The 17904-nt window shown below is 57.6% G+C and overlaps 2 protein-coding genes across 2 annotated transcripts; one reads left to right on the forward strand and one right to left on the reverse strand.

Annotated features, from left to right (window-relative positions):
• Positions 1-417: 417 nt before the first annotated feature.
• Positions 418-11978, reverse strand: MAP2K2 (mitogen-activated protein kinase kinase 2; the record flags this gene model as incomplete). Its single annotated transcript, XM_082010841.1, has 11 exons — positions 418-1736; positions 3217-3262; positions 3934-3995; positions 4856-4920; positions 5846-6059; positions 7444-7568; positions 7664-7715; positions 8160-8237; positions 8900-9046; positions 10493-10703; positions 11893-11978. The coding sequence occupies 11 exons, from the start codon at positions 11976-11978 to the stop codon at positions 1626-1628; spliced, it is 1197 nt and encodes a 398-aa protein (XP_081866967.1). The 3' UTR covers positions 418-1625.
• Positions 11979-14646: 2668 nt separating this feature from the next.
• CREB3L3 (cAMP responsive element binding protein 3 like 3) lies at positions 14647-17587 on the forward strand (the record flags this gene model as incomplete). Its single annotated transcript, XM_082010970.1, has 9 exons — positions 14647-14769; positions 14886-15141; positions 15630-15745; positions 15965-16096; positions 16175-16281; positions 16419-16487; positions 16593-16677; positions 17016-17112; positions 17185-17587. 9 exons carry the CDS (start codon positions 14647-14649, stop codon positions 17532-17534), a joined length of 1335 nt encoding a protein of 444 aa, XP_081867096.1. The 3' UTR covers positions 17535-17587.
• Between the last annotated feature and the right edge of the window lie 317 nt (positions 17588-17904).

The following is a 17904-nucleotide window of genomic DNA, read 5'->3' on the forward strand; positions in this document are numbered from 1 at the left end:
GGGAAAGAAAAGGGTACGAGGGGTTCGGGGTTACCAAGTCAAGGCGCTTGCTTTTTGGGGGGCTGTCATGATGGGACCCGAGCGCAGGCAGAGGGGATGTCAGCCGGCAGCCCAACAGAGAAAAAGAAGAAATCCCAAAAAGAAGGAAAACACTAAAAAACCCCAAACCCACCAAGCTTCCAAAAAATCACCTCCTGCTGGGGGGCCTGGGGATCGCAGAGGCCCGCATGGGGGGAGCAGGGGAGCGAGTCACACGAAAAATACATAAGCATGGTGGAAAATGAGGGGCCAGCACGGAGCCGCCATCCCCACAGCGCAGCCGGTGCTGGCAGGGATGGATCCGGCTGCTCCACCGCGGGCCCCGGGGGTTTGCAGGGTCCTTCCCGGGCAGGCGTGGGGCAGGGAGGGACCATCAGGCCCAGGCGGCCTTCGGAAAACCCCGTGGCCTCGGGACAACGTGGGTCTCACTGGGTGGGTTCATCTCTCCCTGCGACACCCAGCCTAGGCACCCCACACCTCCCGGCCGAGGGGAGCGGGGGGCTCCAGCGGGGAGCCCTGGGGCTCTGCCACAGCCACGCTGGCCGAGGCCGCTCGTGGGATGGGCGAGAGGCAGCTGGAGGGGTTAAAACTGCAGCCCGGAGGGGTTTTGCCCCTCCCCATCCCCAGGAGACGGTGGGGTCAGGAGAGGGGCCTCTGCCCCGGTGGACAACTGGGCTCTGCCGCCCACCTCTCTGCGCTGGAAGGAGCCAGGGAGGGAAAGCCCGCGCTCTCCACTCACCTCAGCGCCCAAAGGGGCGAGCCAGGGCTGGCCGGGGAGCCACGGTCCCGCGGGAGCTGCTCACGCACCCACCCTGCGGCTCCCGCACGGCTCCCTGCTGCTGAGGGCTCAGCCTGCGCTCGACGGATCGAGACCCCTTCGCTAAATATCCGGCGTGTGACGAGAACCGGCTTTAAAACAACCATTTAAAAAGAAAACAAGAGAAAATTCAAATCCCTCCATCTCCTCCACCCGCAGATGGGCCGGGAGGGAGCTCACCGCTACGGTCTTCTCTAGCTCAGCCATAAATCCTGCCCGCAGCGGCGGGGTGCCCACCTCGTCCCCGGCCAGGATGGTGACCCTGTTTCAGGCCACCCTAGACCAGGTTTCTCCATTCCTGGCCCCAGTGATTCCTCCACCCCAGAGCCCACATGAAAACCAGGGAGGAGGTGAAGCGTCTGCTGTGCAGCCGCTCGTCCCCAGCCCCTGCCACCATCTCACACACACACGCAAGTGTGCACACACACCATTGTTTTCTTTTTTTTTTTAACCCAAGTGAACATGTTTCAAAAAAAAAAAAAAAAAAAAAGAAGAGAAAAATTTAACATAAGCAGCACCACATTTCCCAAGTGTCAGGAGCTCCAGAGCTGGAGCAGAGGCCTGGAACACCCCCACATCAAAAGAAACCAACCCCGCTTCGGCTCGGGGGCGGCCGATAAAGACGATTCCGAGGGGATGGTGCTTTGCCGCTGGGACGGGAGGCGAGAAGGGGCCGGGGAGAAGGAAGGAGGGCAGTTCTGTCATTTACTGAGGGAGAGGAAATGGTGACAGAGGCAGATGTACTGACACCAGGCGGTCGGCTCGGCCCTCACATGGCAGCACGGGTGGGTGTGCTGGGCTGGTTCAACCGCAGCGTTTTGCACAGCCAGCCGGCGAAATCCACCTCCTCCACTTCGGAGCGTTTGATGAAGGTGTGACTCTGAAAGCGAAGGGAAACAGGGTTAGAAGCATCACCGGCTGCTCCCCGGCTCCCAAAACCCAGCCCTGGGTCCGTGCCGTGGGCTGGACCCCAGAGAGGTGAGAGGATCCCGGTGCTATAGCTCAGGCTGCGCTTGGGCAGTGAACGCAGATTTTGAGAAAACAGTTGTTCCTTGCAGCCCTGTGGCTGGGATTTGAATCTGTGCTGGCCACGTAGTCGACACACAGGCATGGGAGGAAGATTTAAAGGAGAGCAGAACCTGTATGGCCCCTGTCTGCAAGCAGACCAAAATGCTGCTCTGTACGGGGCAAGGTGCTGCAGCTCCTGCACTCCCCATAGTCCTCGCTCGCCCCTGGACGGCCAACCCTGCTCCCCCAGGGCAGAAGGTAACGGAGAAGCACAGGCAGGACAGGACAACCTTCACAGAAGGGCATGGTGTGACAAGGACACACGCCTCCCCCTTTGCAAGGGCTACGTGGGAGCACCCAGGTGTAGCTCAGGGGCTCAGCATGACGCCAAGGAGGAAAGCCGAGGTCAGCATGGTTAAACTGGGCCCACAGAATGGTTTGGGTTGGAAGGGACCTTAAAGATCATCTAGTTCCAACCCCCCTGCCATGGGCAGGGACACCTTCCACTAGACCAGGTTGCTCAAAGACCCATCCAGCCTGACCTTGAACACTTCCAGGGATGGGGCATCCACAACTTCTCTGGGCAACCTGTTCCAGTGCCTCACCACCGTCACAGTCAAGAATTTCTTCCTAATATCTAATCTAAATCTACACTCTTTCAGTTTAAAACCGTTACCCCTCATTCTATCGCTACACTCCCTGATAAAGAGTCCCTCCCCATCTTTCCTGTAGGCCGCCTTGAGGTACCGGCAGCTGCACTAAGGTCTCCCCGGAGCCTTCTCTGCTCCAGGCTGAGCCCCCCCAGCTCTCCCAGCCTGTCCTCCCAGCAGAGCTCTTCCAGCCCTCGGAGCGTTGCTGGGGCCTCCTCTGGCCCCGCTCCAGCAGGTCCATGTCTCTCCTGTGCCGAGGGCTCCAGAGCTGGACGCAGCACTGCAGGGGGGTCTCCCCAGAGCGGGGCAGAGGGGCAGAATCCCCTCCCTCGCCCTGCTGGCCACGCGGCTTTGGGGGCAGCCCAGGACACAGCTGGCTTTCTGGGCTGCGAGCGCCCGTTGCCAGCTCATGTCCAGCCCACATATTCATCTGCCCAGCTCAGGAGGCAAAGGTTTGTCCTGGGCACCTTCGTAGACACAGGACAACTGGGTGGTTCCCACCCTGGGCTCCGCATGGGCTAGATACCATCGCTGCCTTTGAATCAAAGGTGAGTCACTCCCTCTGCCAGGCTCTATTTGGCTCATCTGAAGCTCAGCCTGGGAGTTTCTAGCCTTTTGAGCAAGAGGCACAGAGGGACGGGGCAGCAGTTTGCAGGTCTGGTGCCACCCCACTGTAGAAAGAAAACTGCTCTCCCCACTTACCATCAGCATCTTCAGATCTGCCCGTTCTGCTGGATTTTTAATTAAGCTGAAACAAGAAGAACAAGAGAGCAAAACCAATGCTGAGTCTTATCTTGGCTGGAGAGGTCTCCAACTTCACTGAAAAGCCACTTGGTCTCCTGGCTGCTTTCCCCAGGAGCCTGGCAGCATGGAAATGGCTCAGAAAGCATCATCTCCAACAACTCAGCTCCTAGGGAGAGCTGCAGGACCCGTCTCTTCTAGACCATGTGGATGAACTGCACCCTGCACGTGGACAAGAGGACCTAATGCTTGGCAGGGATCAGTGATTTTTTGTAATGTCCAATCTTTGTGATTTAATGGGAGCTGTGGCAGCATCTTCAGGTGTCCCCCCACCGCACCAGAAGGTCTGGAAGCTGATGGCATGTGCCTAGTGCCTGCAAGGCTGGGGGGTGACTCACAGCCCCAGCAATCTGCTCCACCATCCCCCTGCCAGGCTCATATTTAGAAGGTGCTGGGATACTGCTAAGCATCACCACAAATAAACTGCTTTTATTCCAGCCCTTCCCAAGGTAGGAGTTCCCAACGGAATGCGGGATCACACTGCAGCTAGGGAGAGATCACCTATAGAGCATGGAGAACATTGTGTTATGTCCAACATTTTGGGTGGAGCAGCGGCCTACAGAGCTGTCAGAGTGTATATACAGGCCTCCACCTTCAGCTGTAAGATGAAATCCTTACCATTTATTTACAAACTCCTGGAAATCTTGCGTGAAAACTCCATTCGGCAGCTTGGGAGGTGGCTGCAGAGAAAAGAAGAGTTTCCTGCATCACTGTGTGTTAATGGGTCAACAGGCAGAGTGTCACCCACGGTCTTTAATGAGCTGCAGAAAAGCTCTGCTCCACAGCCATCCTCCTCCTCCAAGCTGCCCTTTACAACCAGGGAACTGCTCCCTGCCGTTTCTTACTCTGACAGCAAACTGCTGCCCCAGCATGATGGGCAGCTGGGGGGACCCCACGCTGAATCACTGCCAAAGCTGGGAAACCAAAATTGCAGCGTCGCAATTCTGGATCCAACCTCACAAATCCCGGCTCTGGCAACGCCTACAGCGGACAAAGCCGATCCAGAAACAGGAACTCGGGGTCAAGTCCTATCACCTTGAAAGGGGAAGCTGCTCCTTCCACTTGCTGGTGGGATGGACCCTACTTTGCAAGTCTGGTAGAACATTTCAGCCTGGGATTTTAGCAATGGTCACCCTCATTCAAAGGGTTTCATCTGAGAAAATGTGCATGACCTCAGCATCTGTGCAGAGGGAGCCTTCATCCTTTGCTGATCTAGGGAGGAGAGTGTTTGAAATGTCCGGTTGCAGGAGCAGGTCATTACAGCCAAGAGCCCCCCTCACCACGCTCCTCTTTCAAGGGTATTATGAACTTCCCCCTGCAGAGCCTTATTCCAAAACCAGAGATACTTTTGTGATACAAAGCGATGGGAAGAGAGAACAGGGCAGAAGGAAAGTACATCACTGCAGCTCAGAGGGGCTCTCTATTGAAAAGCCCTTGTTCAAGCAAAGGTTTCAGAGCCCACCCTGACTTAGCAGAGTAGACACAAAATTGTGGTACCTCAGGGAAGCCCCAGCAGAGCCAGCGGTAAGGAAATACCCACCTCATTAACTATATAATCCAGCAGTTCAAAGATGGCCATCGCAGGCCGGCTGTCCATCCCGTGGCCTGCGTGGTTAGGATGACAAAAACAGTGGTGAGCGGCTGTTCAGGGACAGTGAAGAGCCTTATTTCGTGTGAAAAGCATGTGTGCTGTGGGAGTTTTGCTGCGAGAGGCAGAGGCAACCCACTTGGGAACTGACTCGCGGTCAAAAAAAATAAGAAAGAGAGAACCAAAACACATTCTGAAATTTTGGATTTCTTTCACCGTTCCTATAGTCCAGATTTATTTCCTATCTTGGAGCATTTGGAGAGTACCAGAACATCTGCTGTGGCAGGCTGGAAGTGCTTCTAGAGCCTTCTGCTTCCAGGAAAATGGCTCAGGCAGAACCTCCTTCAAACCCCCGTGCCGGTTTGGTGCTTCTGTGAGAGCTCCCAGAAAAGCTCTTCCCAAAAAGCTGCCTCTAGCTTGAAAGAAACCTGTTGGCAGCACAGGCAAAGCCTGAGGAGCAACAGGGGCTGTGACAGTATCCATCAAAGCATCTCCTCTAAGGGGTCCACATCCTGACAGCCTGCACCGTCCCCAGCACGGGGTGCTTTGCTGCATGGCTCAAGCCTTCTTGTGGGACACAGCAGGGTCCAAAGCAGCCCATGGCAGGAGGATAGACTGAGCTCTTCAAAACCTTAATAGACACTGGTTGGCACTCCAGATACGTTCCTTCAGAGCATCCCGCGAGCCGTCGCCACCTCCCCATGCAAGACCAGGCTCCCACCTGCGCTCATTGGGAATTACAAACCTCCACGGGTAGAGTGGATTCTGCTGTAGCATCGACGGGGCTCCGTCTGCTCTGCAGAGGGACCTCCCTAGAAACACTCACCTCCCCGCCACAACCACATCCAAAGGGCCTTTGGCTAACCCAGCCACGCCGAACAAAACCCGACCCCTTCTCCCCCACATCTGCGTGTTGTTTCCGATGCATACGACAGCCCCTACCACTGACGGGGCGTCCTGGGGGCCTGGCCCGCGGCGAGATGCTGTGGGACTCTCCCTCTGCCCCGTCCACCACAGGACGGCCAAATATTGCTTCCAGTTCCTTGGAGTCTGGCGGGGGGATTGGGTACCTTCCGATAGACAGCTCCACTAACGACAGACCCATGCTCCAGATGTCAGACTGGACCGAGTAGTGGGTGCCCTGCAACCGCTCAGGCTGGAAGGAAAGATGACAGAAACACACATTGGCACAGAATATCAACACGTAAAGTCATAAATATCATGCACTGAAATTAAATAGATGAGACTCCATATCCTGATGGCCTCTCCAGCTCAGCTCTCCACCCCTCCAGGGAAAGGACTGTCCCAAAGGGGTCACGTGCAAAGGGGATGCAAAAGAAAGATCATGTGCAAACATAAAGCACTCATATGCATCTAATCAACAGCTACAGTTGAGCAGCATTTACAGCTGCCTACACTTAGGAGTCCACAGTATACAGCAGGAATCTAGTTCTCTGTATGCTGAGATCTAACAAACTCAATTTATTAACAATCTCCCATACCCCCCCCCCCCGCTCATTCCTGCTAATACCCACAAGGAATTTGAGGAGCAGAAAATCCACTCTACGCTCTTACCATTGAAAGAAAAATAAAAATTCAAAATAAATAAATCAACGCAAGCCATTCATACTGCCAGCTTTGAGTCAGCTGTGCTGACCCAGTAGCTGAGCGCAAAGGGGATATTACTTTTAAATAGCCACTGTCTAACTATATCTGCACTTGAATAACCGTTCCCAAAATATGAGAGCAGCTCAGACCTAAGCACAAAAGCGTAGTCCGATGGCTTCCCTGATAACCCACCACTCGCTCCCAGCCATGACCATACACGGTGCAGGGCAAAGACCCCCACCTACCCGCTGCCTTTCAGCAGGACCTGGGGGGTCCGAGCCAGCCAGGAGGCAATTTTATTCTTACAGGCGCTCTGTCATCTGCGGTTGAGCTAATGCTGCTGCTGATTCTCATTTAAAGCAGAGGCACAACCTGCAGTTTGCTCTGGCCGGTTGACCCCAGTTTGGCTTTAACTTCCCATTAGCCTCCACCAAACCCTACTGCACTAGACTGGTTTTACCCCAATTTTGCTAGCGAGCGCACATGGTCAAAGCAGCAGAGGAGGTGTGCATGCCAGCATCTGCGTGCCCTCCACACTCAGTCTTTTTGGACAGAGCATACAGAAAGAAACAACATTTCTGAACCCACAAACACTCGCCAAAATAAAATATGGAAGTATTTGTAAGATCTGAAACATCCTTCCGTGCAGGTCTCTGCACTTCTGCACATGAACCACAGCAAGCCAGGCACAGGTTGGAGCCGACAGGACTGCGGCTCCTCAAGAGGATGCGGAGACGTCTGCTTTGCCGGCACGGACAGTGCCTCAAAGCACTGGGCTCATCCCCAATGCGAACCAGGAAGAGGGCAGTCCGTGTGAGCATGGAAACGCAGAGCAAAACTGCGAGTGAATCGGACACTACGCGCTAATTCTGCAAGAGCCATGTTGAACCCAAATTGTAAAAAGACCCAGCCGAAAGCTGAAAGGAACTTACAGACATGTAGGACCGAGTTCCCACAAAAGAGTTTGCCATGGAGTCAATGAGTTGACCACTGACCCCAAAATCACACAGCTTAATCTCTCCTCGAGAATTAACCAGGATGTTAGAAGGCTTCACATCTGACAACAGCAAGAGAGAAGAGTGTAAACATGACTGTAGGTAAAATACAGGGCTCTTGTACCGCAGGCAGTTATTTTTAGGTTCCTCCTCTCACCTCTGTGCATGATCTGGTGCTTCTCTCTCAGATATGCCAAGCCCCTCAGAACCTAGAAGGAAACCAAAGACAGGATGAGATCAGAGCTGGGAAGGGAAGCGCTCTCCCTTTGGCGGGACTCGTTGCATAAACTCCGGGTGCTGCGACACTGCAGCTTGAAAAGGAAAGCCGCCTCGTAGTGTCCATGTGTTTCAGGTTTGCAATTTATCACCAAGTCAATCACAGATCTTGGGTTTACCGCCACAGAAAGCTTCTCCTGAATCTTCTCCAGGAGAGGTCAACACCAACCGGAGCAACGCAAGGGGCTGGAGCTACAGAGAATGGTTGGGAATGTGCTTTCCCCCCTCTTGCACACACCACTGCCTCTTGCCCTGGGTCAAGATAGGAAAGCATGTATAGGGAAACAAAGAAAGCTTCCTAAGGCAACACAAGCATTATTCCCAAACTGTGCCCAGCAAATTCTTTTGGGAAGCCTGAAGAGCCACCGTTAACTCACCGCTATACTGACTTTCCCCAAGATTTCTTCGGGAATTCTTTTGGCTTCTTTCAACACTTGATCCAAAGAGCCACCATCCTAAAATAAAGAACATCAAAATGATCAACACGCCAAGCCCTGGCAGGAAAACAGAGCAGCTGGCTGTAAAGGCAAGCGTGCTCAGGGAGGGCAAGTGGTATCTAAGCAGTACATAGCATCACAGCCCAGCTGTCTGCAACAACTCGGCATCAAGTGCACCCTTTTACAGCAAAAAAAAAAAAAATAATCTGGTGATCAGAGCTCAGGCTTCTCACTAAAAGCTATTTCAATGCTATCTTCTATCAACTCTACTTCTTGCTATTGGTTCTTAGCTTCCTCTCCCCCCTCAGTGGTAAATGTGAAGATGATGCTGTCAGTGCTGGTCTGGAGGAACGACACCAATATTCTTCACCAGAGACAACAGAAAATGCACACTGCTTCATGGCAAGCTCTGTAGAGCAGCGAGTTTACAACATTTCCGTTTGGCCAACCTCCAAACCTCTGCTTCTGCTTTCCAAAAAGTCGATCTGTCTGTCACTTCGATGCCTAAGCAGGAGCGTGCAGCTCCTACCAGGAGCACAGTGGCTTTGCTGCAGCCAGAGCAAGGAGCCGTGGCAGCTGCCAGCACCCTAATCCATTTCACCTGCAATTTCAGTCTTGGGGAGATGCAATTCAGAACAGTCCAGGGAGCAGCAGCTTGCAGAGGAGGAACAGAGACTCACCATGTGCTCCATGCAGATGGAAATCTCTCCATCGCTGTAGAAGGCTCCATAGAAACCCACAATATATGGGGAATTACACTCATGCAGCACCTGCAGCTCTCGGATAATCTGATTCCTGATGGCCGGTTTGATTTCTAAATGAATCAGCTGCCAAAAAAGAAAAAAAAAAATATATATATTCAAGGTATAACACCCGGACAAACTTACAGGAACCATGTCAGCAAGTCCTGAGTGCCAGAAAGAATCAAAAAAAGACATCTTCAAGAGAAGTTCTGCTTTGGCATGGACTTTTTACCATTTGCAGACTAACATTAAGGATAAAGGGAGAGGTAGAGCCCATAGTAGCCTATTAGCGACTGAAGCAATGGCTGGCCATGTAAGACGCGGAGATTGCATAGGATATAGAGCAGAAAGACAAGTCAGAAGTTTGATGCAGATCTGACTCAGCAGGCAGGACCATTTTCACAAGCTCTGTAGGTGTTGTAAGAAGAGGTGCTCTGATATCAAGGAAACCACAGAAATAAAAAAAAAAAAAGCAACAACCAAAAAACATGAAGATTATGCACGTGAAAGAGCAGTTGCTTTATTCCTTGGGCTCCACATAGAGTCAGTTAACACAGCTGTGAGTAGGGAAGCCAAAGGCTAGGAAATACAATGACAGGTCAGAAAAAAGAGCTACTGTTTAAGCTGTAGGACACCCAACCCCAGGGACATCTGTCCTTCCCGCAGACCTACAAAGGCCGGTCTCTGCAGAAAGGACAGCAGTGCTGCAGCTTGCCTTCACTTCAGTTTCTGAACACACAGCTCCCAACAATCTCAAAACCACCCAGTGACATCCAACACTCCCAAATCAAATGCCCTGGAAGACTCCAAGAGCTCAGCTCTGGGTGAAGCCACCTACAGAAGCAGGTTTGCTCTTCGAGACCCATTAAACCATCCCAACAGCAGGTGAGACCAGAGACTTTCAAGGAAACGGTCCTACAGACGAGCAGTTGCCCTCTTCTCACCGAGCACTGCCTTTTCTAATAGGCAGATGAAGCATCTCCTAGTTTTCTACTATAGTGCACCACAATAGAAGACATCACTCATAAACGCACGTCTGAGAGGAATCACTGTCATGGCTGCGTGGAACTACCTTGGGGATCTGTTAACTGGGTGGCGAGGGATCTGCGTGTGCCAAACCCATCCCTCCACTGGCCCTTCCCAGTCCTCATTAGCCACAACCTAGGTTCTTCAAGAGATCTGCTTCCTACCACTTCTGTCCAGTTTAGCTGGACATAGAAGTTTTAGAACATAAACTTATGTTTTCACACAAGGCACACTGCAAACCCCAGGGACCTGTCGCAGAGAGCGCAGACTCTCCCAAGGGAGGACTTGGAGCCAGGCAGAGCCGCTCAGATGATGAAGCAGGAGAGTCTCCACGTAAAACCTAGCTGGGGGGAGCCAGGACCACAGTCCTGACCCAGGTGAGGTCCTTAGGGTGCAGGTGGGTCACTGCAGAGAGATCCCAACCAAAGCTGGCTCTCCCAGGGCCGGGGCAAGTGCCAGACGCTCCAGCACAGCCCACAGCCCACTCCTCCTGCCCCTAATTACCTTCCGTGCCATAACAAGCCCTGAGGGTTTGTGCTGCACTTTGGTGACCACACCGCCATTGCCAGCCCCCAGTTCGGAGATCCTCTCAAAGTCATCATCCTTCAGCTCGCCCACTTTGGCTTTCTGCGTGAGGAAAGCTTCTAGGCGCTTCTTCTGCTGCTCATCCAGCTCCAGTTCCTCGAGCTTCTTCTGAAGATCCACCAGATTTGCTCTGGAGAGGGGAGGAGGAGACAGGAGGGACGGTCAGGAGACTGTGAGGGCAGCGCCAGAGAAAAAGTTGGTTGTTTTTTTTAGGGAAGCACAGGGAAATAAATGAAAACTGTCGTCTGACACATACTCAGCCCCTGATATAGCAACAGGACTAAAGCAAAGCTCTGGAGAGAGGCAAGGCTCAGCTTTGGTGCTGACAGGGTCACACAGACAGCAAGACCCATGGTGCAATATCTGCTCAATGCACACATCTCCTCTGGAGAGGAGCTTTAGTGCAGTCAGCTGTTTTGGGAAAGCCAAGGAGTAGGGAAAAATCCTTCAACCCTTAAAGAGGCAGCACAGCTCAGCCCAGAGAGAACGGCAGCACCAGCAACCTCTCCCTCTCCTGACATGGGAATACCAAGCTTGGGTTTTGCTGCGAAACACGAGAAGGGCTTTCCACGGTGTCCAGCAACACCCTACTCCATTATGTTCTCCCAGCCACCCCCCAAACCCACTGCTCCTGAGCACAAAGGGGTGTCTGTGCTCCCCCAGCACCTGCTGCTGAGCTCCCATCGCCCGCCCGGGCTCCAGCTGCTCTCTTCCATTTGCTGTCCACCCCTTATCCCCCACCATCCCACACCTAGGATGATGGTTCGGGAAAGTGTCACCCCACCCCTTCCACCCAGCACCCCTATGCCATGCTCTGCCTCCCCTAGCAGTGCCCATGTCCCCTCTCCACCACCCTTCACCCCAGACATCCTGCCCACCCAGCCCTGATTACTGCCCCAAATCCTCCCCCCAAGCCTAGGTCCCCATCCCAGCCCCAGCTGGTGTGCCCAGGCCTGGTCTCCACATGTCCCAGGCCTTCAGCTGCCCCCAGACCTCCCCCCAGCAAACCTGGGGATGAGGCCAGCCTCCACCCCTGCCTCAGCCCACCCAGCCCCTCTAACCCCTAACCTGCGCCCCGGGCTCTGGCTCCCCGACCCCTTAGTCACCCTAGACACTCCCAGGCCGGGCCTATCCAGCCCCCCAGCCCCGGCTCCTCCAGGCCTGTCCTGGCCCCCCAGGCCCGGTGCCCGCCCTGCCCCGGACCCCAAAGTCCCCCAGGCCGCTGCTCAGCCCGCCCCAGGCCCGGCCCAGCCCCTCCCGGGCGCAGCGCCCCCCGGGCCGCGGCGCAGGCTGGGCGGGCGCCGCCGCCACTCACTCACTCGGCGGAGCCGTCGGGGCTCGGCCCCTCGGCAGCGCTGGGGGCGATGTTGAGGGCCGGCAGCACCGGCTTCCTCTTGGCCGGCATGGCCGGGCCGGGCCGCGCCTGCGGGGCCTAGCGGGGGCGCGGCCGCGCGGCGCGCGGGCGCGCGGGGGCGGGGCCAGAGGGGGCGGGATCGCGCGGGACTTAGTTGGGGGCGCGGCCGCACGGCGCGGGGGCGCGCGCGAGGGGCGGGGGCAAGGGGGCGGGGCGGCAGAAGGGGTGGAGTCTGAGAGCGGCGGGGGCGGGGTCGCGGAGTCTCGCGAGAGCTCGCTGAGGGGGAGAGGGCGGGCGGAGGCGGCGGGGCCGCTCTGGCGGCGGGGCAAGGCCTGGGGCCGGGGGGCGGCTGTGCTGAGGGAGCGGGCACTGATTGCCTTGTCAGTAATTAGCGACCCAGTAATTAGCAGGAGCCCCCCAGCCCCTGCCTGCCTGTGTGAGCCCAGGCAGCAGGCCCAGGGGATGCTCGAGGGCCCTAGCGAAGCTGGGCGATTAGCAGCGCCGGGGAGACCGTGGCGCCGGGCGGGCGGGCGCCCTTTGCTCGGTTCCAGGGGTTCCCGTCTCCACTGCGGGGCCATAAAACCGGGGAGCGGCACGCCAGCGCGGGCAGCTGCCCTCAGCACTGCCGCCTGGTCAGAGGGCGTCGAGCGGCAGATAATGGGACGCGGCCTTGTCCCCGCGCCACGCCTCGGTCATGCACCGCCTTACTCACCCGTCCCCTCCCTGCGTGAAGGGGATCTGGGGAGCTGGTGGGGAGAGGCTCATCCAGAGGGTGATATGGGTGGCACACGTTGGGCTGACACGCTCACCGTGGGGCGATGGGGAGGGATGAACGCAGCAGCCAACAAACTAGCATGTTCAGCCCCCAGGCAGCCACGGGGGAAATGGAGGCACGGAGAGTGCAGGCAGCCTGGCTGGCAGGCAGCACTGGGCAGGCAGTACAACCCAGGGGTCTGGGCCAGTCCTGGCTGCAGGGAGCAGAGGGGACCAAGGTTTGTTGTGGAGGAAGCCATAAGTGGTAGAGTCTAAGTCAACGTCTTCCCCAGATGTTCTCAACACCTAGAAAATGTGATTAATGTCGATATGCTCATCTGAGAAAAGGGAAGTTGTCCCCAAAAATGGGTGAAAGTTCATGGGCAATCACAGCACTCGGACTTTGCTCATCAGCCCCAGGCCCCTCCTGCCCCACTCAGCGGAGGAGGACAAAAACATTTGGCTAATGAGTTACGGAGCGCAACAGGTCCATCCCCAGGGTGGCCCTGCCATTGCTCACCGCTGTCCCCAATCAGAAACAGGAGATTTTGCAATCTGGGATGTTATTTCTGTGCAGTTGGAGTTTAAACTTTGCCACTTGGGTCAGGACACCACAGAGGAGGAGGAAGAGGAGGCAGCTGGGCTCGGTGTCCGCCCCACTCCCCTGCGCATTGACGGTGTTTAGAAGACAGGACGGATCTTTGGGAGTGGGATCTCACACAGGTATGTCCTGGCTGCCGGTGCTCAACAGCCCCATGGGGCCATCAGGGCTCACTGGAAGGACTGAGGATGAAGGACAAGGTGCAATAAATCCCCCTGCTCGGGTTGGCCAGCCAAACATCGTGACAGTTGTCCCCAAACCTGCCTTGAAGGACACTTGAGTCAGTGCTTAACAGGTTGGGAAGGGCAGCTGGGTGATGGGTTGGGTGGAGTGGTGGGTTGGTTGATCAATCAATCAGACAGTTGACCAGTCAGTCAGTTGGTCAGTGGGTTGGTTATTTGGTCAATCAGTGGGTCAGTTGACCAGCAGGTTGACCATTTGGTCTGTCTCTTGATTGGTTCATTGATTTGGCTGGTCAGTTGGTTGGTCAGCTGATCGATTAGTTGGGTTGTCAGTTGGCTGATTGGCCAGTTGGGTAACTGGTCAGTTGGCCCGTTGGTTTTCTCTGAGTCCGGGGGCTTGAGCAGTGCCTGGGGTGGCAGTGGCAGAGCGGGGCTGAGTCCCCTCCTCGGGGCTGGCCGGTGGTAGCAGTCTCCTCCCCCTCCACTTGTCACCCAGAATGATTAACCTGATCTTCTGGAGCCATCACGTCCGGGCTGGACGGACGGGGGAGCTGACCCAGCCTTCTGTCTGGGTGCTCATCTCCCTCCTGCACTTGGGGGGCACGATGGGGCTGGGGCAGCTGGGTGCCTGTGGGGAGCCCCTGGCTGTGCAGTTCTCTTGGGGGAAAAAATAGAGGATTTGGGAGTTTCAGCTGCTGGAAGGAGGCGGGGGACAGCCCACTGCCGTGCCCCTGGCCCCCTGCATGCCTGTGCTCTCCCTCCAGCACGTGTGCACATAGGGCTTTGCCAGATGTGCCCACGTGTGCTCACATACAGGTGCCAGCACATGTGTGTGCACATGTTGACACACCCATGTCTGCGTGGGCACACACATGTATGTTGCATGGTCATGTGGTCACGTAGACACGCAGCTCTGCACATGCGTGTGCCAGCAATGGCCACGTACACATCCAGCCGTACGCACATCCACATGATCACACGCACAGTCACACCTGCACACACATGTAGATACACCTCTCCATGGTCCCACACACGTGTGGCCATGCCCAAACATGCTCCCTGCTCCCTCTCACCAGGCCCATGCCCACCCCACTATTCAGGGTGGCCCTGGGGCCGTGCAACTAGGAGGGGTAGGGGAGGCGGGGGGGCAATCACAGGGACCTGACCCTGCCACCCCGCAGCCATGGCCTCTGGCGTGGGCAGCCTCAACAGCCTCGACCTGCTGGACCTCCTCTTCGACCGTCAGGATGGGATCCTCCGTGGTGTGGAGCTGGGGACGCCGCCAGGCGCCTGGCACGAGGACGGGGTGAGTCCCCGGGCTGGGGTGGCCCATCCCCACCTCATCCCCGGGTCTGATAGGAGAGCTCCATCCCCACACCTTGCCCGGGCACCCCATGGTGACGGTCGCCCGTGTCTCTGCAGCGTGCCCAGGATGGCGAGGACTTCCTCAGCTCCATCCTGGGCTCCGGGGACTCAGTGTCAGACTCGCCTGGCTGGTCCCCAGCCAACAGCGACAGCGGGGTCTCTGAGGACCCCCCCTCTGACCAGCTCGACAGCCCCCCCGGGTGCTGTGATGGAGGTCCCAGTGAGGTCCTGTACCCCTACAGCAACTCCTGCCGGGCTCTGCCCCTCCCAGGGCGCCCTGAGGTCCTGCACCCCGAGGTCTCCATCGACCTGGGTGAGCCATGGGGGAGAGACTGGGCAAAGGACCAGGCTGGGGCCACTGGAGGGACTGGCAGGGCCGGGATAGCTGTGGTCTTGTGAGGATAGTGAGGAAACTAGGGGAGCTGGGGGACTGGAGGGAACTGGGCAGACTGGGGAGAACTGGGAGGTCTGGAGGACTCGGGGAGCTGGGGGGAGTGGGGAGAGCTTGGGGACTGGGGTGAACTGGGCAGGCTGGTGTTGGTGGGGGAGACTGGAAGAGGGGGGAGCTTTGGGGCGACTGGAGGGGCTGAGGTGGGCTAAGCAGTGCAGGATGTTCTGGGGGGGTGGGGCAGGCGCAGAGGGACACTTTCGGGGGGATGGAGTCTGGGGCCGCTGCACTGGTAGGTGGCAGCAAGTCACTGTAGCTGTGGGGCCATGGCAGGGTTGAGGGTCCTGCACTGGGGACACTGGGGACAGAGGGGGACACAGGACCGCTGGCAGCCTCCACTCTCCCCTCAGCAGACATGTGGCACCCTGGCTTCTTCCTGGAGGAGAGCCAGGACCTGCCCGCCGTCTCCCCGCCCGCATCCTGCACCCTCACCGTCAAGGACCTGCTGCTCTCCGGCAGCTCCGATGCTGTGAGTCCCCACCCCTGTGTCCCCATCCCTCCTTGTCCTTTCCTGGATCACGATCCCCTCCCCATTTCTGTCCCCTTCCCCACGCAGCCGTCCCATCCTTGTCCCTTCCCGGACCACAATCCCATCCTCATCCCGCACCGTCCTGCCCTCTGAGGTCCCTGGGGTCAGGCATGGGGTGACCTTGCCGCCCAGGCCTGTCACCCACCCGTGGCCCCACAGCAGCCGCAGGCACCCAGCTCCCTGCTGAGGCAGAGCCAGGGGCAGTTCCAGGAGCTGGTGCTGACGGAGGACGAGAAGAAGCTGCTGGCGAAGGAGGGGGTGTCCCTGCCCACACAGCTGCCCCTCACCAAGGTGGGTCCCACCTGGGAAGGGTGCAGAGTGGGGGGTCCCAGCCCCAACGGCTGTCCTGACCCCCCCCGTCTCCCCCAGTATGAGGAGCGGGTGCTGAAGAAGATCCGGCGGAAGATCCGGAACAAGCAGTCAGCTCAGGAGAGCCGCAAGAAGAAGAAGGAGTACATCGACGGGCTGGAGAGCCGGTACGGACCCCACAGCCCTGCTCTGGGCACGGCTGCCCCCAACCCCGGGGGCTGGCACCTGGGCTGCACCTGGCTGGCTGGTGACCAGCACACCGCTCCTGGCCAGCCCCCCAGCGGCCCCCTCTCCCTGCCCGCAGGATGTCGGCGTGCACGGCCCAGAACCAGGAGCTGCAGAGGAAAGTCCTGCACCTGGAGAAACAGAACTCGTAGGTGTTCCTGGGGCAGGATGGGGACAAGGGGGGGTAGGATGGGGCTGGGATGCCCCCCGCGCAGACCTGCAGGAGGGGCTAACGGGCTCTCCCTGTCCCCAGGTCCCTCTTGGAGCAGCTGAAGAAGCTCCAGGCCCTGGTGGTACAGTCAAGCAACAAGGCAGCGCAGACGGGAACCTGCATCGCGGTGTGTGGAGCCCCCAAACCCCTACCTGGCCTCCTTGCTTTGAGGGAGGGAGGGACGCTTGGACCCCCGGAGGTGTGCTGGCGGGGGTGGATGGAAGGACGGACAGAGGGACGGATGTGTGCTGAGGCAGAGGGATAGATGCTCCAAGGTTGGAGGGAGGCACACGAGGACAGAGGGATGGGTGGAAGCGCGCTGGCAGGGGCACATGCGCCGGCGGGGATGGAGGGATGCAGGGACACAGTCCTGGTTCTGCCGGCAGCCCCTGCCCTGGGAGCCACGTCCCAGAACCCAGCCCCCCTCCACCTCTGTGCCCGGTGACGTCCCCTGTCTGCCCCCAGGTCCTGCTGCTCTCTTTCGCACTCATCGTCTTCCCCTCCATCAGCCCCTTTGCCCCCAGCAAGGCCGAGGCAGACGGCGATTTCAGACCCATGCGAGGTGAGGGCAGTGCCAGGGCCGCACTGGGAGCTCAGGGCACTGGAGCAGGCCCTCACCCTCCTGTGCACTCAGTTTTCTCCAGGTCCCTGCACAATACGGCCGCCTCCCGCGTGGTTTACACACAGCCCCAGGCCGGGGACGAGAAGCCCCCGGAGCCGCTGTGGCCGGAGCGCTTGGGCGAAACCCCCGAGACTCTGCACGAAGCCTTCGGTGGCCACACATTCACCCCACGCCCGGACAAAGTCTCCCCCCGTAACGGCACGCAGCTGCTTGCCTCGGAGGGGCTGAGCCACGGCGATGGGGAACGAGCTGACACCACGTCGGGTGATGGCACCACGCCACATCATGGCCTGGCACCGCTGGCTTGGACCAAGGCTGGCCATGGCAGGCTCACGGTGCTGGAGCCAGCTGAGGAGCTTTAAGCAGCACCCAGGGACCACGGGGGATGCGATGGGGTGGCTCAGCACCCCATCCCCTATGGGACAAGCCCGTGGGGTGGCCCCTCTAGGATCTGCCTCCAGGCACAGGCAGATGCTGGACCTGCTTGGCTTTGCTTGTATCTGAACTGGGAAGAGGAGACCATTCCCATTGGCCTTACTGGGGAGGAAGGGGCTGCTCCTGCCCCCGGGTGCAGCAGGAGTTGCAGAAGGGACAGGGGGTCGCTCAGGATGGAGACAAGGGGACTGGAGGGGCCCTGGGCTGGTTGGATATTGGTGTTGCAACTGGTTGGTTTTATTCTGGCTTTGGTTTTTGGTTTTGTGGGGTTTTTTTTAAAGCTTTATTTTCATCTCT

Source organism: Phaethon aethereus, assembly GCF_964289735.1.
Source record: "Phaethon aethereus genome assembly, chromosome: 26".
NCBI classification, from domain to species: domain Eukaryota; kingdom Metazoa; phylum Chordata; class Aves; order Phaethontiformes; family Phaethontidae; genus Phaethon; species Phaethon aethereus.